At 35.7% G+C, this 14,193-nt stretch overlaps 1 protein-coding gene across 1 annotated transcript in view; it reads left to right on the forward strand.

Annotated features, from left to right (window-relative positions):
* The window catches only part of NUP54 (nucleoporin 54kDa), a 57,107-nt gene that overhangs the window by 8,706 nt on the left and 34,208 nt on the right, over positions 1-14,193 (forward strand). Inside the window, exons 4-9 of the mRNA XM_012650971.1 lie at positions 4,025-4,251; positions 6,438-6,625; positions 7,528-7,724; positions 8,159-8,180; positions 9,051-9,144; positions 13,172-13,279. Of these exons, the coding sequence (XP_012506425.1) occupies positions 4,025-4,251; positions 6,438-6,625; positions 7,528-7,724; positions 8,159-8,180; positions 9,051-9,144; positions 13,172-13,279 (836 nt within the window). The remainder of the gene's footprint in view (positions 1-4,024; positions 4,252-6,437; positions 6,626-7,527; positions 7,725-8,158; positions 8,181-9,050; positions 9,145-13,171; positions 13,280-14,193) is intronic.

A 14,193-nucleotide genomic window follows, 5' to 3' on the forward strand; every position in this document is an offset into this window, starting at 1 on the left:
ACTACTTGAAATAGTTGTTAGAGAAGAGTAGCTCCCCTACTTCTGTCTCCAGTTCCCTCCTAGCCCACGCTAATCTGGTTTCTATTTTCTTTACCAGATAGTTAAGGTCATTAATCATGTCAGTAAATCCAATGAACACTTACTGTTCTTTATGGAAAATTCCAACAACAAAAAAAGAATAGTGAAGTGAACCACTGTATGTTGCCAGCTCGTCATCAAAAGTCAGAATTTGCCACATTTCTTATTATCTATTTCCTTTTTCCCTTTTTTCCTTTTTCACTGAAGTACTTTAAAGCAAATCCCAAGCATGTCATTTCACCCTTGCTTTACTATGTGTCTTTCTCTAAAAACATGTATATCGTTCCAACCCACAATAATTCCTTTGTATTGTCTAGTACCCAGTCTATAATCAGATTTCCCCTTATGTCTCAAAATGTTTTCTGCATTTGTTTTGAATCATGATCCAAACAAGGTCTACACATTTTCTTGTTATGTCTCTTAAGTTCATTTTAGTCTAGAAAATTCCCCACTCTCTTTTTTTTCCCTCATGAATTTTCCAGTTGTCCTGTGAAATGTCCCCCATTCTGGATTTTTCTGTTTGCTTCCTCGTAGTATTGTTTAACTTCATCCCTCATAATTCTGGTAAATGAAGTTACCTTTAAGGACTCGATTAGATTTAGGTTTGACCTTTTTGGTGAGGATACTTTGCAGGTGGTGCTGTGTGCTTCATATCACCTCACGTTAAGAGGCTGTCTCATGGTCAGTGGTGCTAAGATTGATCAGCGGGTTCAGATGGTGACAGCAGGTCTCTGTCTTACAAAGTTCCCCATCAGCCTTTAACTTAACGGTTTCATTCCTTGATGATCATTGCCTCAATCAAGTTATCTTATCAGCAGTTGCAAAATGGTGATTTTCTAATTTCCTCCCTTCCACACGAAATTCTTCTGTGAAAGGAACTTTCCTTCATCCCCCGAGACTACTTGATCACCCTGATACATAGTTTGTATAGGAAAGGCAGGAAAAATTCTTTCTTTTTAATCAACAATTTTTGTAAGAGACTTGGTGGCCTCATTGCCAATGGTGTCCAAGGAGTTAGGATTTTTAAAAATTTTGATCTTTACCTTTTTTTCTTCCCTGAAACAGAGTCTCACTCTGTCACCCCGGCTGGAGTTGCAGGGGCACAATCACAGCTCACTGTAACCTCGAACTCCTGGGCTCAAGCCATCCTCTTGCCTCAACCCCCAAAGTAGCTAAGGCCACAGGTGTGTGACACCACGCTGGGCTCATTTTTTATTTTAATTTTTTTGTAGAGACGGGGCCTCGTTATGTTGCCCTGGCTGGTCTCAAACTCCTCACCTCAAGTGATCTCCTGCCTTGGCCTCCCAAAGTGCTGGGATCACAGGCTGAGCCACCGCACCAGAGCTGATTTTTACTTTTTAAAATTACCATTTCGAATGCATGGGCTTTAATAAAAATGTCAGTTAGTTGCATTCATCATTCATTTTGATGCTTACCCGGTCCCATTTTTGGCCAGTGGGAGACCTTGACTGCTGTGACACCCTAGTCTACTTTTCCTGCCTCGTTGTCTAGCGCTCCTCATTGCCTTTGCCAGCCATCTTCCCCTCCTCTTCTAAACAGAGTTTTGTACATGCATTCGTCTTTACCCCTACCCCATGGCCAGGCTGACTACTTCCTTTAGGCCTTAACTGAAGTTCTAATGGGACAGCCTTCTCTTGACCCCTCTCTCTCTCAGGCTTGATTAGCTCCCTTCCTTAGTACTCTCATGGTCTCGGTGCTTTTCTGAGGAACTTACCACAATTGTTAATATTTGTTCCATGTGCTCAGTTTGTTTAACGAACCTTGTCTTGTATACCACTGTATCTGTACTGTTTTTAGCTCTATGCCTGACACTTAGTGGGTACTCAGTAAATATTTATTGCATGAATGAATGAATGTATGTTTTTATATATATAAATAAATAAAACCAAGAGAGACGATATTGCCAGGAAATCTAAGGGAGAAGGGATTTTCAAGGAGGATGTATGTTCAGCAGAAGTTGAAGATTTTCTTTGGGGGCTGAAGGAATAGTCAACAGCATAAGGACCCTAAAAGGTAGGAAGGTACAAGAAGTCGAATACACTAAGGCTTTAAAAGAGTCTGTAGTGGATTTTGTAATTTGAGATCATCAGTGACTTCCAGCTACTGAACTTTGAGTGGATTAGTATGGTTGCAATTCAGTGTGGAATTAAGTGGAAAAGGGGAGACTGAATGTAAATCAGTATAGAGCATAATTAATTCATCTCATGTAAAAGTTGAGGAAGATAAAGCCCAGGAATTTCTTGCTCAAGGCCACACAGTGAGCTTATAATGAACCAGGAATCAGGTGTCCTGACTTCTAGTCCACTTTCCAATTTTTATATATGCCCATCTGGGAATTAGTAATACTGCTCCGAAGAATAAAAGAGCCTCCTCCTAGCCCTGGAGAAGCTCCATGGACCTTGTGGTACTTTAATCTTTAGAGCTGAAAGGAGCTTAAATATCTAACACAGTGTTCTAAAACTCAGGTCATTTTGGTACTATCTTCATGGTTTTCTCTTTATCTACATACTATTTGTATTAGTTTTCTTCACATCAATTTACTTTTAAACATTAAATATAGCTATTTTAAAAGAAAAATTTATATCGCTGTTATAATTGGAAAACCAGTATTATTTGCTATAAAAATAATTGAAATTAAGTACAAAGAAAATATAATTTTAATAAATTCTAGATAGATACTTTTCCCTTAAGCTCTGAGCCTTAGACTTGTTCCTCTTGTTAAAAAATGAGATGCAGGTATCATGAGTTGTTAAAGGCATACTAGCACCAAACAGATTTTTTTCTTTATATAATGAGATCATCAAAAGAGAATTTTTTGTTATATAAATTGGTTAGTGACTCAGCTATTGCTTTACAGCTATAATTTCATATACTGGGGTACTTATCTCACATTTTGGGAAATCCTAGAAACTTTGCCCTCCTTTGCATTAGAGAAGTTTGTAGCCCACAGAGATTAGCTGGCTTGCCCAGAGTTACACAGTCATCTAAAGCTTTAGCCAAGAATACTGATGGTTAGTCCATTCATTCTTTTCATTATATATTTTTTTATAGTAAGAGAAGGAAAAATGTAAGCTGATTTTGATATAACAATTTTTTAGCTTATTTTATATCTCCCAATTTATATTTATTGTACACATATAATGGCAATAAATGTTGTTTAAAAAGGAAAAAATCCTACAACTTCACAGACTTTTCTGTGCCCATATGCATTCCTCTTTTTTTTCTTTTTTTTTTTTTTTTTTGATGTAGGTATAATATTGTGGATCTAATTTGTTTTCTGGTAATGGAATTAATTGTATTAAGATAGCATCATTAATAAAGCAAGTTTAACATTAGGGACATAGGCTTTGTCTAGTGTATTAGTTTGACCAGGACATAAGGTTTGTCCTAGTGTATTAGTTTCCTATTGCTGCCATAACAAATTACCACAAATCTAGTGGCTTAAAACAATAGAGATTTATTATTTTATGGTTTCTGGAGATCAGAGGTCCAGAACTGGGTTTCATGGAGCTAAAACGAAGGTGTTGGCAGCACTGTGTGACTTCTGGAGACTTCGGGACAGAATCCATTCTCTTGCTGTTTCCAGCTTCTGGAGTCTCCCTGCATTTCTTGGCTTGTGGCCCCTCCTTTCATCTTCAAAGCCAGTAGTACAGCATCTTCAAATCTCGTTTTGACTCCGAGCTCAGCTTCTACTTTTAATGACCTTATGATTACGCTGAGCGGACCCTGATAATCCAGGATAATCTCCCCATCTTAACATGCTTTATCACATCTTCCAAGGCCCTTCGCTGTGTAAGGTAGCATAGTCACAGGTTCTGTAGATTAGGATGTGGATATTTGCGGTGCCATTATTCTGCCTACCTTGTCTATGATCTGAATTGATTAAGTTTTGGGTTTTTTAATGCTGATTGGGGTGTATTTTTAGCATTAGGTGGTCTCTTCAGTCAGCCTGCGCAAGCTCCTACCCAGTCCAGCCAGTTGATAAACACCGCGAGTGCTCTGTCTGCTCCGACGCTACTGGGAGACGAGAGAGACGCTATTTTGGCAAAATGGAATCAACTGCAGGCCTTCTGGGGGACAGGCAAAGGCTACTTCAGCAATCACATTCCACCCGTGGAATTCACACAAGAAAATCCCTTTTGCCGATTTAAGGTATCGATGCTGTTTTTGACCTTCAATTTTAAAGAGTGTGTATAAGAGAGAATATGGTATTTAGATTAAAATAGTATCAAAAAAACAATCGCTTAGGTCTTTACTACTCCTTGAACATAGTATGATTATACTTTTATTTTTAAAATATAGAAATTATAAAAGCAAAATGATTTCTTACATGTGTGTGGTTGAGGAATATGACTGAAGGAAGGTGTGACAAGAATATGATTTAGTTATAAATCATAAATGAAGAAAAAGGGGAATGGTCTGCTTGGCTCTTATAAAGGCGAGACCCAAATCTGCAGTTTAGTGGTATTCATTTAACATTGGCCAGGAAAGTATATACCCTAACCAGTGGACAAGAATTCTCTTTGGCATATATAACTTTATTGCCACTATTATAGCTGGATGCTAAAGTCATTAAAACAATATAGCCCATTTTCTTTGTTCAGATTCCTTGCCTACCAGACAACCTTCTCATTTGAATCTGATGCTTCAGAGAATCTGTTCATCAGCCAGTGAGAGTATTTAGGTCCATTATGTGGTGCATTTTTCCATAACAAATAAATATATTGCAATCTAGTTTATACTTCAGCCTCTTGTGAATTATGTCAGTCTCTTAAACTTAATCAATGTGTACGTGAACCTGTGTTTAGAGCTGCAGGGCTGAGTGTTAGACCCTTGAACATGGCTCAACAACAGAAAGTGATCACCTTGTCTTGTTAAAAGAATGTCTCTTTGTCTCATCACTCTGTCAAAAAGTATATCTTTTGAGTGCATATAGTTGAAATTTTAATAATTTTGTTTAGTGACTATGAGGTATAAAATAGACATAAGTTGAATATGATAATTTAAAGGTTTTTATAGTGTACAACATACATATAGTAAAATGCGTAATGTACACTTGAGTAAATTTGAATTCTTTTTTAAAAGTTGCATATAAGTGGTGACAAGGGATAAAAGGATTCTATATAAAAGAACAATTCTTTAGAAAGGTATGGTTGGACATAATACTATGTAAGAAACAAACCTGTTTCATAAAGTTTTATATTACATGAAATCATGAAATGATACTGACTTTTATTATAGTATTTGTCAGTTGACAGAGTCATTACGTACTCTAAAAGCATATATGTGTAAATCACTTCTTTCTATTAATATATCTAAAATTTAGTTTAAGATTCCATGGATCAGATATACATATGCTCCTTAATTTGTGATGGGTTTATGTCCTGATAAACTCATCGTAAATTGAAAATATTGTAAGTGGAAAATGCATTTAATACACCTAACTTACCAAGCATCATAGCTTAGCCTAGCCTACCTTAAATGTGCTCAGAACACTTAGATTAGCTTACAGTTGGAAAAAATCATCTAACACAAATCATCTAATTTATAATAATAAAAATAAAAGTTTTATAATAAAAAATACAAAAGATCAAAATATGATTTCAACTGAATACTTATTGCTTTGTATCATCATAAAGTGGAAAAACTTAAGTTGAGCCATTATCAGTCAGGGACTATCTGTATAGTAAAATAAACATTTGCAGTCATTTTTATAATGCCATATGTGGAGTTGTTTCTTTTTTCTTTCCTTTTTCTTTTAGAGACGGGGTCTTGCTCTGTCACCCAGGCTGGAGTGCAGTGGTGCAGTCAGCTCCCTGCAGCCTTGAACTCCTGGGCTCAAGCAGTCCTCCTGCCTCAGTTTTCAGAGTAGCTGAGAACACAGGCACATGCCGCCACCCCAGCTAATTTAAAAGACTTTTTTTAGTGATGGGGTCTCACTGTGTTGCCAACGCTGGTCTCAAACTCCTGGCCCCAAGTGATCCTCCCACTTTGGCCTCCCCAGTTTCTGGGATTATAGGCTCGAGAGTTGCTTCAGCAGTTCAGAAACACCCGACAATAATGGATTTCAAAATTTTGGGGAGGAGAAAGCTCTTTAGTTACTCTGTTGAAGAGGAAATTTTAATTTCACTCTATAGGTTTAAGTTATTCTTGGGTGCAATATTTTTCTTTATAATTTTGTGACCTCCTAGGGCACAGAGTGTTGGGAAGAAGCACTATTTCCTTCATTGCCGGATATTAAGTTTTCCCTGTTTTAGCAGATATTAAGCTATTAATATTAAACACCTAATTTAAGATCTGTACATATTTTTGATATTGTTTATTTTGTCATTCCACAGGCAGTAGGTTATAGTTGTATGCCCAGTAATAAAGATGAAGATGGGCTAGTGGTTTTAGTTTTCAACAAAAAAGAAGCAGATATTCGAAGCCAGCAACAGCAGTTGGTAGAATCATTGCATAAAGTTTTGGGAGGAAACCAGACCCTTACTGTAAATGTAGAGGGTATTAAAACATTGCCAGATGATCAGTAAGTATACATTAAATATACTGTTTATTTCTGCGTGCCGTAGTCCAAAGAGAGGTTCAACAGTGTTTTTGTTGCTGAAGCACAAATTAAATCTCAGAGCAGAATGTTTTTTCTCAGCTAGTGATTATTCAGTATTTATAGAAACATTTGTTCAAAAGTTTTTTAAAAAACTTAGATTTCTTAACTCATTAGATGCTAGTAATTTCTTGGATTTTCATTTAGGACCAGGAAGGAAACATTTATCATGGCTGTGTGCAAATTGAGTGCCACAAAGACATTATTGGAAAGTTTTATTAACTGATTACTATTTATATTCATTCATGGATAAATGTGATTGCTTTACTTCCCTTGTCCTATGTATATATTCTGTCTTAGTGGCAAGACATTTACTCTAGGATATTTAGGGTTAGAAAAATTACCATTATTAATGAGATATATTAACTGAATCGGATTTTACTTCTTAGTCTTAATTGTAGAGAGGCACTCCCTAAGTTTCAATAGAATCTCCAAAGTACTTTTCAATTGTGGAAAATATAATAAATAATATTCATATATGACTTTGCAGCTAAGCAAACCCTTTTATAAATACTATCTTATTTACCTGCCTCATTTTAACTTTATCATGTAAGTTGATTTATGAGTGAAGATAGCATTAAGTAAAGGTTTCTTATTTTCCAAGATTTATGAAGAAAACATTTTAATTCCCTTCTAAAACAACCATTTTTGGTTTTTTTTAATTAATTAATTAATTAATTTTTCCTTTCTTTCCTGTGAATGGAGAAGACATGCAAAAAACAACCATTTTTGAATTTAGCTTGCACCCTTCTAAAATCACATGCGTTGAGATTTATGGCCATGAATTCCATGCTCCGTATTTTATAAATTGGTTATCTTTCCTTTAGGACAGAAGTTGTCATTTATGTTGTCGAGCGTTCTCCAAATGGTACTTCAAGAAGAGTTCCAGCTACAACGTTATATGCCCATTTTGAGCAAGCCAACGTAAAAACACAATTGCAGCAACTTGGCGTAACCCTTTCTATGACTAGAACAGAACTTTCTCCTGCACAAGTCAAACAGCTTTTACAGAATCCTCCTGCTGGTATGTTTCTAGAATCATAGAGTTCAAAAAACGAAAGATTTAGAACTAAATGCTCCCCCTATTTTGGGAGACCTTGGTTGGTTTTTAATGTAAATAAAACTACGGTCAACTTTTTACATGTCTGCCTATTTAGGATATAGTTTTGAATACTTGTAGTAATTCAGTCAATTAGTTTTTTTTCCTATATAGTCTAATATGTTTGTTAGAAATTTTGAGAAATGGTGAGCTAGGGAAAAATAGTCCATAGTCTATAATCCATCTAACCAAAGGTAATTCACTAGTAATATTTTGATTTATTTTTTCTAGCCTATCTCTTGATTTAACTGAGTATTCAAATAAAACCTGAATGTGTTCTCACTGTAATAAATTCTAGATGGCATAACTAGATTCAAATAAAGGGGATGTGATAGATCCCCTTTACCTCCCTTCCCCAGAAGTAGCTATTAATAATTTATGGTACTCTATTAATTCTTTGTCTGTGGTTTTAAATGGAAGCATATTTACATGTCAGTACTTTAAAAAAGGTTTCTGCACTGTGCATTTACTGCAGTTTGCCTTTTTACTTGTGGTATTTCTTAGTACTTTTTATGTCAGTACATGAAGATAATTCTTTTTTTTTTTTTGAGACAGAGTCTCACTCTGTTGCCTGGGCTAGAGTGCCGTGGCGTCAGCCTAGCTCACAGCAACCTCAAACTCCTGGGCTCAAGCGATCCTTCTGCCTCAGCCTCCCAAGCAGCTGGGACTACAGGAATGCGCCATCATGCCCAGCTAATTTTTTTTTTTTTCTCTCTATATATATTTTTAGTTGTGCAGATAATTCCTTTCTATTTTTTAGTAGAGACAGGGTCTCGCTCTTGCTCAGGCTGGTCTTGAACTCCTGACTTCGAACGATCCTCCCGCCTCGGCCTCCCAGAGTGCTAGGATTACAGGCGTGAGCCACCGCGCCCGGCCTCTTTTCATTGCTTTTAAAAAAATATTGATTATGGTGAGGAAGCTTAGTGTGGTGAGAACCAGGAGTGGAGAAATCTGAGTGCCGGTCTCCTAATACATGCATTTAATAATGCAGTTTTTTGACTGCACTGTATTTCCTCATTTGTAAAATAGGTTAAATAAAAATCTCTGTGGTGTAACATTTTTTTTCCTTTTTTCTTTTTGTTTTTTGTTTCACCTACCCCCTAACATTTTTTATTTCGTAGTCATAGATCTGCCTTAGAACCCTAGAAATTTGATGTAAAATTTCGTGGATGTTATCCTGAGAACCCTAACGTCTTATATTTTGTGATAGTAGGCTTAAGATCTGAAAATTGTCCACTTGAATTTCTTCAGGTTAATTCCTGTACCAATGGTGGGTTTCAAAGAGCTGCTCCGAAGACTGAAGGTTCAAGATCAGATGACTAAGCAGCATCAAACCAGATTAGATGTAAGCATTTAGCTTTTCATTCTCTGGCTCTGGGAGTAGGAAGAGCTATTAAAGACACTTAATTCTTTTTACTTCGTGTGCTACTGTTTTATTTTACAGGGGAACAAAATAGCATACACTGCAAATTAACAATTATAGTTTTATACAACTACCTTTTTATGATAGAGTTCCAAATCATATAAATCTGATTTGATATATTTTAATAATGAATTTAGAATTGTTGGCTTAGCAAATTAATTAGACTGTCATTTCCAATTTTAGCTGGAGATTGCATATTATTCTCTTTATTAAACACTTATTTGTGGGGCCGTAGGAAAATGAAGGCTACAGTTATCCTTTATGTTGTTATAAGGTATAATTGTCTTGGTATATGTTGATGAAGCAAATTTAAATTGTTGAATGCTTAAATCTACTTAATATTTTATTTAGTAGGCTTTCATAATCAAATACTTAAAGATTGTTAAACTTTGTATGATTTCAATTCTTTTAACTTTGTTAGGGTTTTATAACCCAGGTGCCTATGAACATAATGTGTATTCTGCTGTGCTTGGGTGGAGTTTTCTATTAGTGTCAATGAGAGCTGACATCCAGTGGTTGATGGTATTATTCAGTTCTATATTCTTCATTTTTCTGTCTACTAGTTTGATTATTGTGAGAAGAGAATTGAAGTCTCTAGCTACAGTTATGGATTCGTTGTCTTCTTTCAGTTTTGTCTATTTTTGCTTCCTGTATCTTGAAGCTTTGTTGATAGATACATTTTTATCTAGGATTATTATGTTTTCTTGGAAAATTTACCTTTTATTATTATGTAATGTCCCTCTTTATTCCTGGTAATTTTTAAAAATCTTATCTAATGGCTTTTTTTTTGCCTTTATTGTTATTTTTAATGGACACATAATAATTGTACATACTTACGTGGTATAGCGTGATAACTCAATACAAGTATACAATGTGTCATGATCAAATCAGTGTAATTTAGCATATCTGTCACCTTTAAACCTCATTTCTCTGTGTTGGAAACCTTTAAGATCCACTCCTGTAGCTACTTGAAAATACACAATAAATTGTTAATTACAGTCACCTCATGGTGCTACAGGATGCGAGAATTTATTCCTCCTAGCTAGCTGCAGTTTCGTATCCATCAACCGATCTTTGGCGATTCCACCCTCCCCGACTCCCTTCCCTGCCTCCAGTAACCACCATTCTACCCTCTATTTCTATGGGATCAACTCTTTTAGCTTCCACATATGAGTTAGAACACGTGGTGTTTGTCTTTCTGTTCCTGGTTTATTTCACTGTACATACTGTCCTCCAAGTTACCCATGTTGCAATGAATGACAAAATTGCGTTTTTTTTTTTCCTTTTTCCTCAGCGGAGACTTGCTGTTCCGTCTGTATCCATTCATCTGTCATGCACACTTATTCAGACACTTGCTCTGAAGTCTACTTGTGTCTGATAGTAACACAGTCGCTCTTTCTTTCGATAAGTGTTTTTGCAGTATCTTTGTCTTTTTGCTTTTAACCTACCTACATCACTATACTTGAAGTGAGTTTCTTGTAGATAGCGTGAAATTTGGATTCAGGCCTACCATTTTATTATTTGTTTTCTCTTTGTTGCCTCTGTTTTTTATTCCTCTCTTTCCTCTTACCTGCCTTCTTGAGGTTATTTGGACTTTGTTAGCATTCCATTTTTAGTTTATCATTTCAACTATTAGTTTGTTTTTAGTGGTTGCTACCGGGCAGTAGCTCTCAGTGGGAGGTTGTAGCGATGGCGGTGGCGGTGACTTTGTCCCCCAGAGCACATGTGGCAGTGTCTGCACACTCTTGGCTGGGAAGGGCCACAGGCATCTGGTGTAAAGGCCTGGATGCTGCTGCACGTCCTGCAGTGTGCAAGACAGCACTCTCGCAACAAAGAATTGGCCCCAAACTGACAGGGCTGATGTTACGACGTGTCTGCTCCGTTAGAACCAGCAGCTCCTCTTAGAGCTCTCTGCCAGCGCGCGTGCTCATGTCCAGGTGTGGGGCTGGGTTGAAACCAGACTGAGGATGTCTGAGGGGAAAACTGGTAAACACGCCTCCAGTTCAGTGGTGCTTTAGTTCACATCTTCTTCCCTGATCTTCCTGCCACTGTCTACTTTTCAGAGTCCTCAGATACCACCTCATGCATCCCATCCAAGTTTTACAGCAGTGTTAAATGGGAGAGATCAGGTGGCAAATGCTTAGTCCATCTTGTCCAGAACTGAAATCTTTCATGTTTTTTGCCTATTTTTCTACTGGGCTTCCTGTCTTTTCTTTATTGAACTTCAGTAGTTCATCATTTACTCTAGACTATAGTCCTTATCTGTTTATAACATTATAAATATCTTGTAGTTTCTCATCTCTCTGTTAACTTTGTCTTTGGTGTCCTTAGTTGAATGGAAATCCCTAATGTAATGATACCCATTAATTTTTCACCTTGTGTTTTCTTTTTGAGAATTTGCTTAAATCATTTTTCACCCCAAGGTCTAAGAGTCTCCATTTTTTTTTTTTTTAACATTTTAGAATTTAACCTTTCACATTTGGATCTTTTGTCCACATGGAGTTCACCTTTATGTATAGTATGTGGTATGAACCCAACTTTATTTTTCTGTAAGTAGTGGTTTCATATTTTGAATATCATCTGTCAAAATTTAATATTCACAACGATAGATCAAAGAATTTCAATTATACCAAGTTTCCATATATATGTGATGTCTCTAGACCCTGTCTTATTTTTCAGTGGCCAGTTGGTCTGTTCTTATACTAGTACCAAATCTTTTTCCTCTTATGGCTTTGTAGTATATCTTAATATCTAGCAGAATGAATCTCTAATCTTTGTTCTTCTTTTCAAAGTTTTCTTAGCTCTTTATGGCTCTTTAGTCTTCCATAAACATTTGTTAAAATGCTATAACTATAGTTGGAATTGCATTAAATGTAAAGACTAATTTGTGGAGAATTAAATCTTATTAAATCATTCCATCCATGAATTTGGTATATCTCTTTAATCATTGGGGTCTTTTATATCCTTTAAAATAATTTTTAAATATTCCTTTAAAAAATCTTGTACATTCTTTCTGGGGTTAATTCCTATTAGTATTTGTCAGTAAATACTATGAACTGGTAGAAAATAATGTTATAATTACTCTTGTGTCTGGAAGCCCAACTTTCTCAAAATTAGGATGGGTAGGGTGCCTAAGTTACATAGTATAAAACATGGCTACCTAATTTTGTCCCTTCAGTTTGGCCTGGCATTGGAAAGTTTCTTTAAAAGGTGACACGTGCAGGTGGACATGATAAAGTATGTCTCACACGGTCTTATCTCTTCCTTATAACATGTCAATACAAGTCAGTGACAGAGAATGATTCATTATGATAGACACAATTAAGGGATTAATTCTGATCATAGTGCTTTAATGAAATGGTGAGATTTTAACCCAGTCTGTAAGATTAAGACTTCATAAGGCACAACACTGGGATTTTAGACCAGGCAAAAAGCAAATCAGAGGCATAGAATTACATTTGGTCGTATGATTAATATCATTCCTTTTCATCTCCACTGTGCTCTCTCCAGGTATTCTATAACAGTTACTACTGGACTGTACTGTACTTCCTGGCAGTAGTTAGATTCAGAGCTAATTGCCTACGAAGGCACCGCCTGGATGGCATCTTATAGATCTTAACTTTTTAAATTCATGCCTAGGTGTTGGCTCTATTCTATAACATTACTTCAAATTCCTTAATTATTTCTGAAGCATATGTTTTATTTTTTCTACACATTGTCTCATCACTAAATTTCCTGGACCTTTAAAGAAAATTTTGAGTTGTACTTTCAAAATTTTTAGATGTATAAAAAGGGAAGAAATATAAAAGCTGATTTAAAGGAAAACAGTTTATATTTTGAGGGATGAATCTCAGGCTTATCTGAGAATTAGACTTTGCGTGTTAGACTTTGCTAAATAACTGTGATGTCTATACTTGATTTACTTAAATTTTTTTTTTTTTTTAAACAGATCATATCTGAAGATATTGGTGAACTACAAAAGAATCAAACTACAACCATGGCCAAAATTGCACAATACAAGAGGAAACTCATGGATCTTTCCCATAGAACCTTACAGGTAGTAATGTGGAATTTTTTCTTCAATGTTTACAAGATTATATGTGCACAGTATGTGCTAAATATAGATTTTCATAATAGGAAAGACAGACTAAAAGGAAATAATAATAATCTGAAACTAAAATTACCAAACTTTTCCAGTAACACCTATAAGTTGGAAGAGAGGTCTCTTGGGGTTAGGTGAGGAAAGTTAAAATATTTTAAGTCCGTATCTTAGAGAATGAAGGAAAACAGTGAAGAAATAAGGTTATCTTGGTGCGGGGAAAGCATGTATGAAATCACTGATATCTAGTTTTCATAAAATAGCAGAAAAACAGTTTTATTTTGAGTGCTAGAAAAGATAGTGTAACCATAATGGTTGAAAAACAAACAACAGAATTTCCAGATTAATGAGGAACTCAAAGAATGAATAACAACAAAAATAGAAATTGTAAACTATCATGAAAACAAATATTACATACCAGAATGAATGGGACACAGAAAAAGCTGTACTCAGAGGAGAATTTATAGCCATAAAAAAAAAAAAAAATCTTCATTTAAAAAAGGCTATAGTAACCAAAACAGCATGGTACTGATGTAAAGATAGACACATAGGCCAATGGAACACAATATAGAACCCAGAAGTAAAGCCATATAGTTACAACCAGCTGATTTTCGACATAGCAGACAAAAACATACACTGGGGAAAGGATGCCCTATTCAATAAATGGTTCTGGGAAAACTGGATAGCCACATGCAGAAGAATGAAACTGGATCTCTATGTCTTACTGTATACAAAAATTAACTCAAGATGGATTAAAGACTTAAATACAAGACCTGAAACTGTAAAAATTCTAGAAGAAAACATAGGAAAAATTCTCCTGGACATTGGCCGAGGCAAAGAATTTGTGACTGAGACCCCAAAAGCAAATATAG

The sequence above is a fragment of the Propithecus coquereli genome, unplaced genomic scaffold (genome assembly GCF_000956105.1).
Source record: "Propithecus coquereli isolate 6110/MARCELLA unplaced genomic scaffold, Pcoq_1.0 Scaffold343, whole genome shotgun sequence".
In the NCBI taxonomy this organism is placed as follows: domain Eukaryota; kingdom Metazoa; phylum Chordata; class Mammalia; order Primates; family Indriidae; genus Propithecus; species Propithecus coquereli.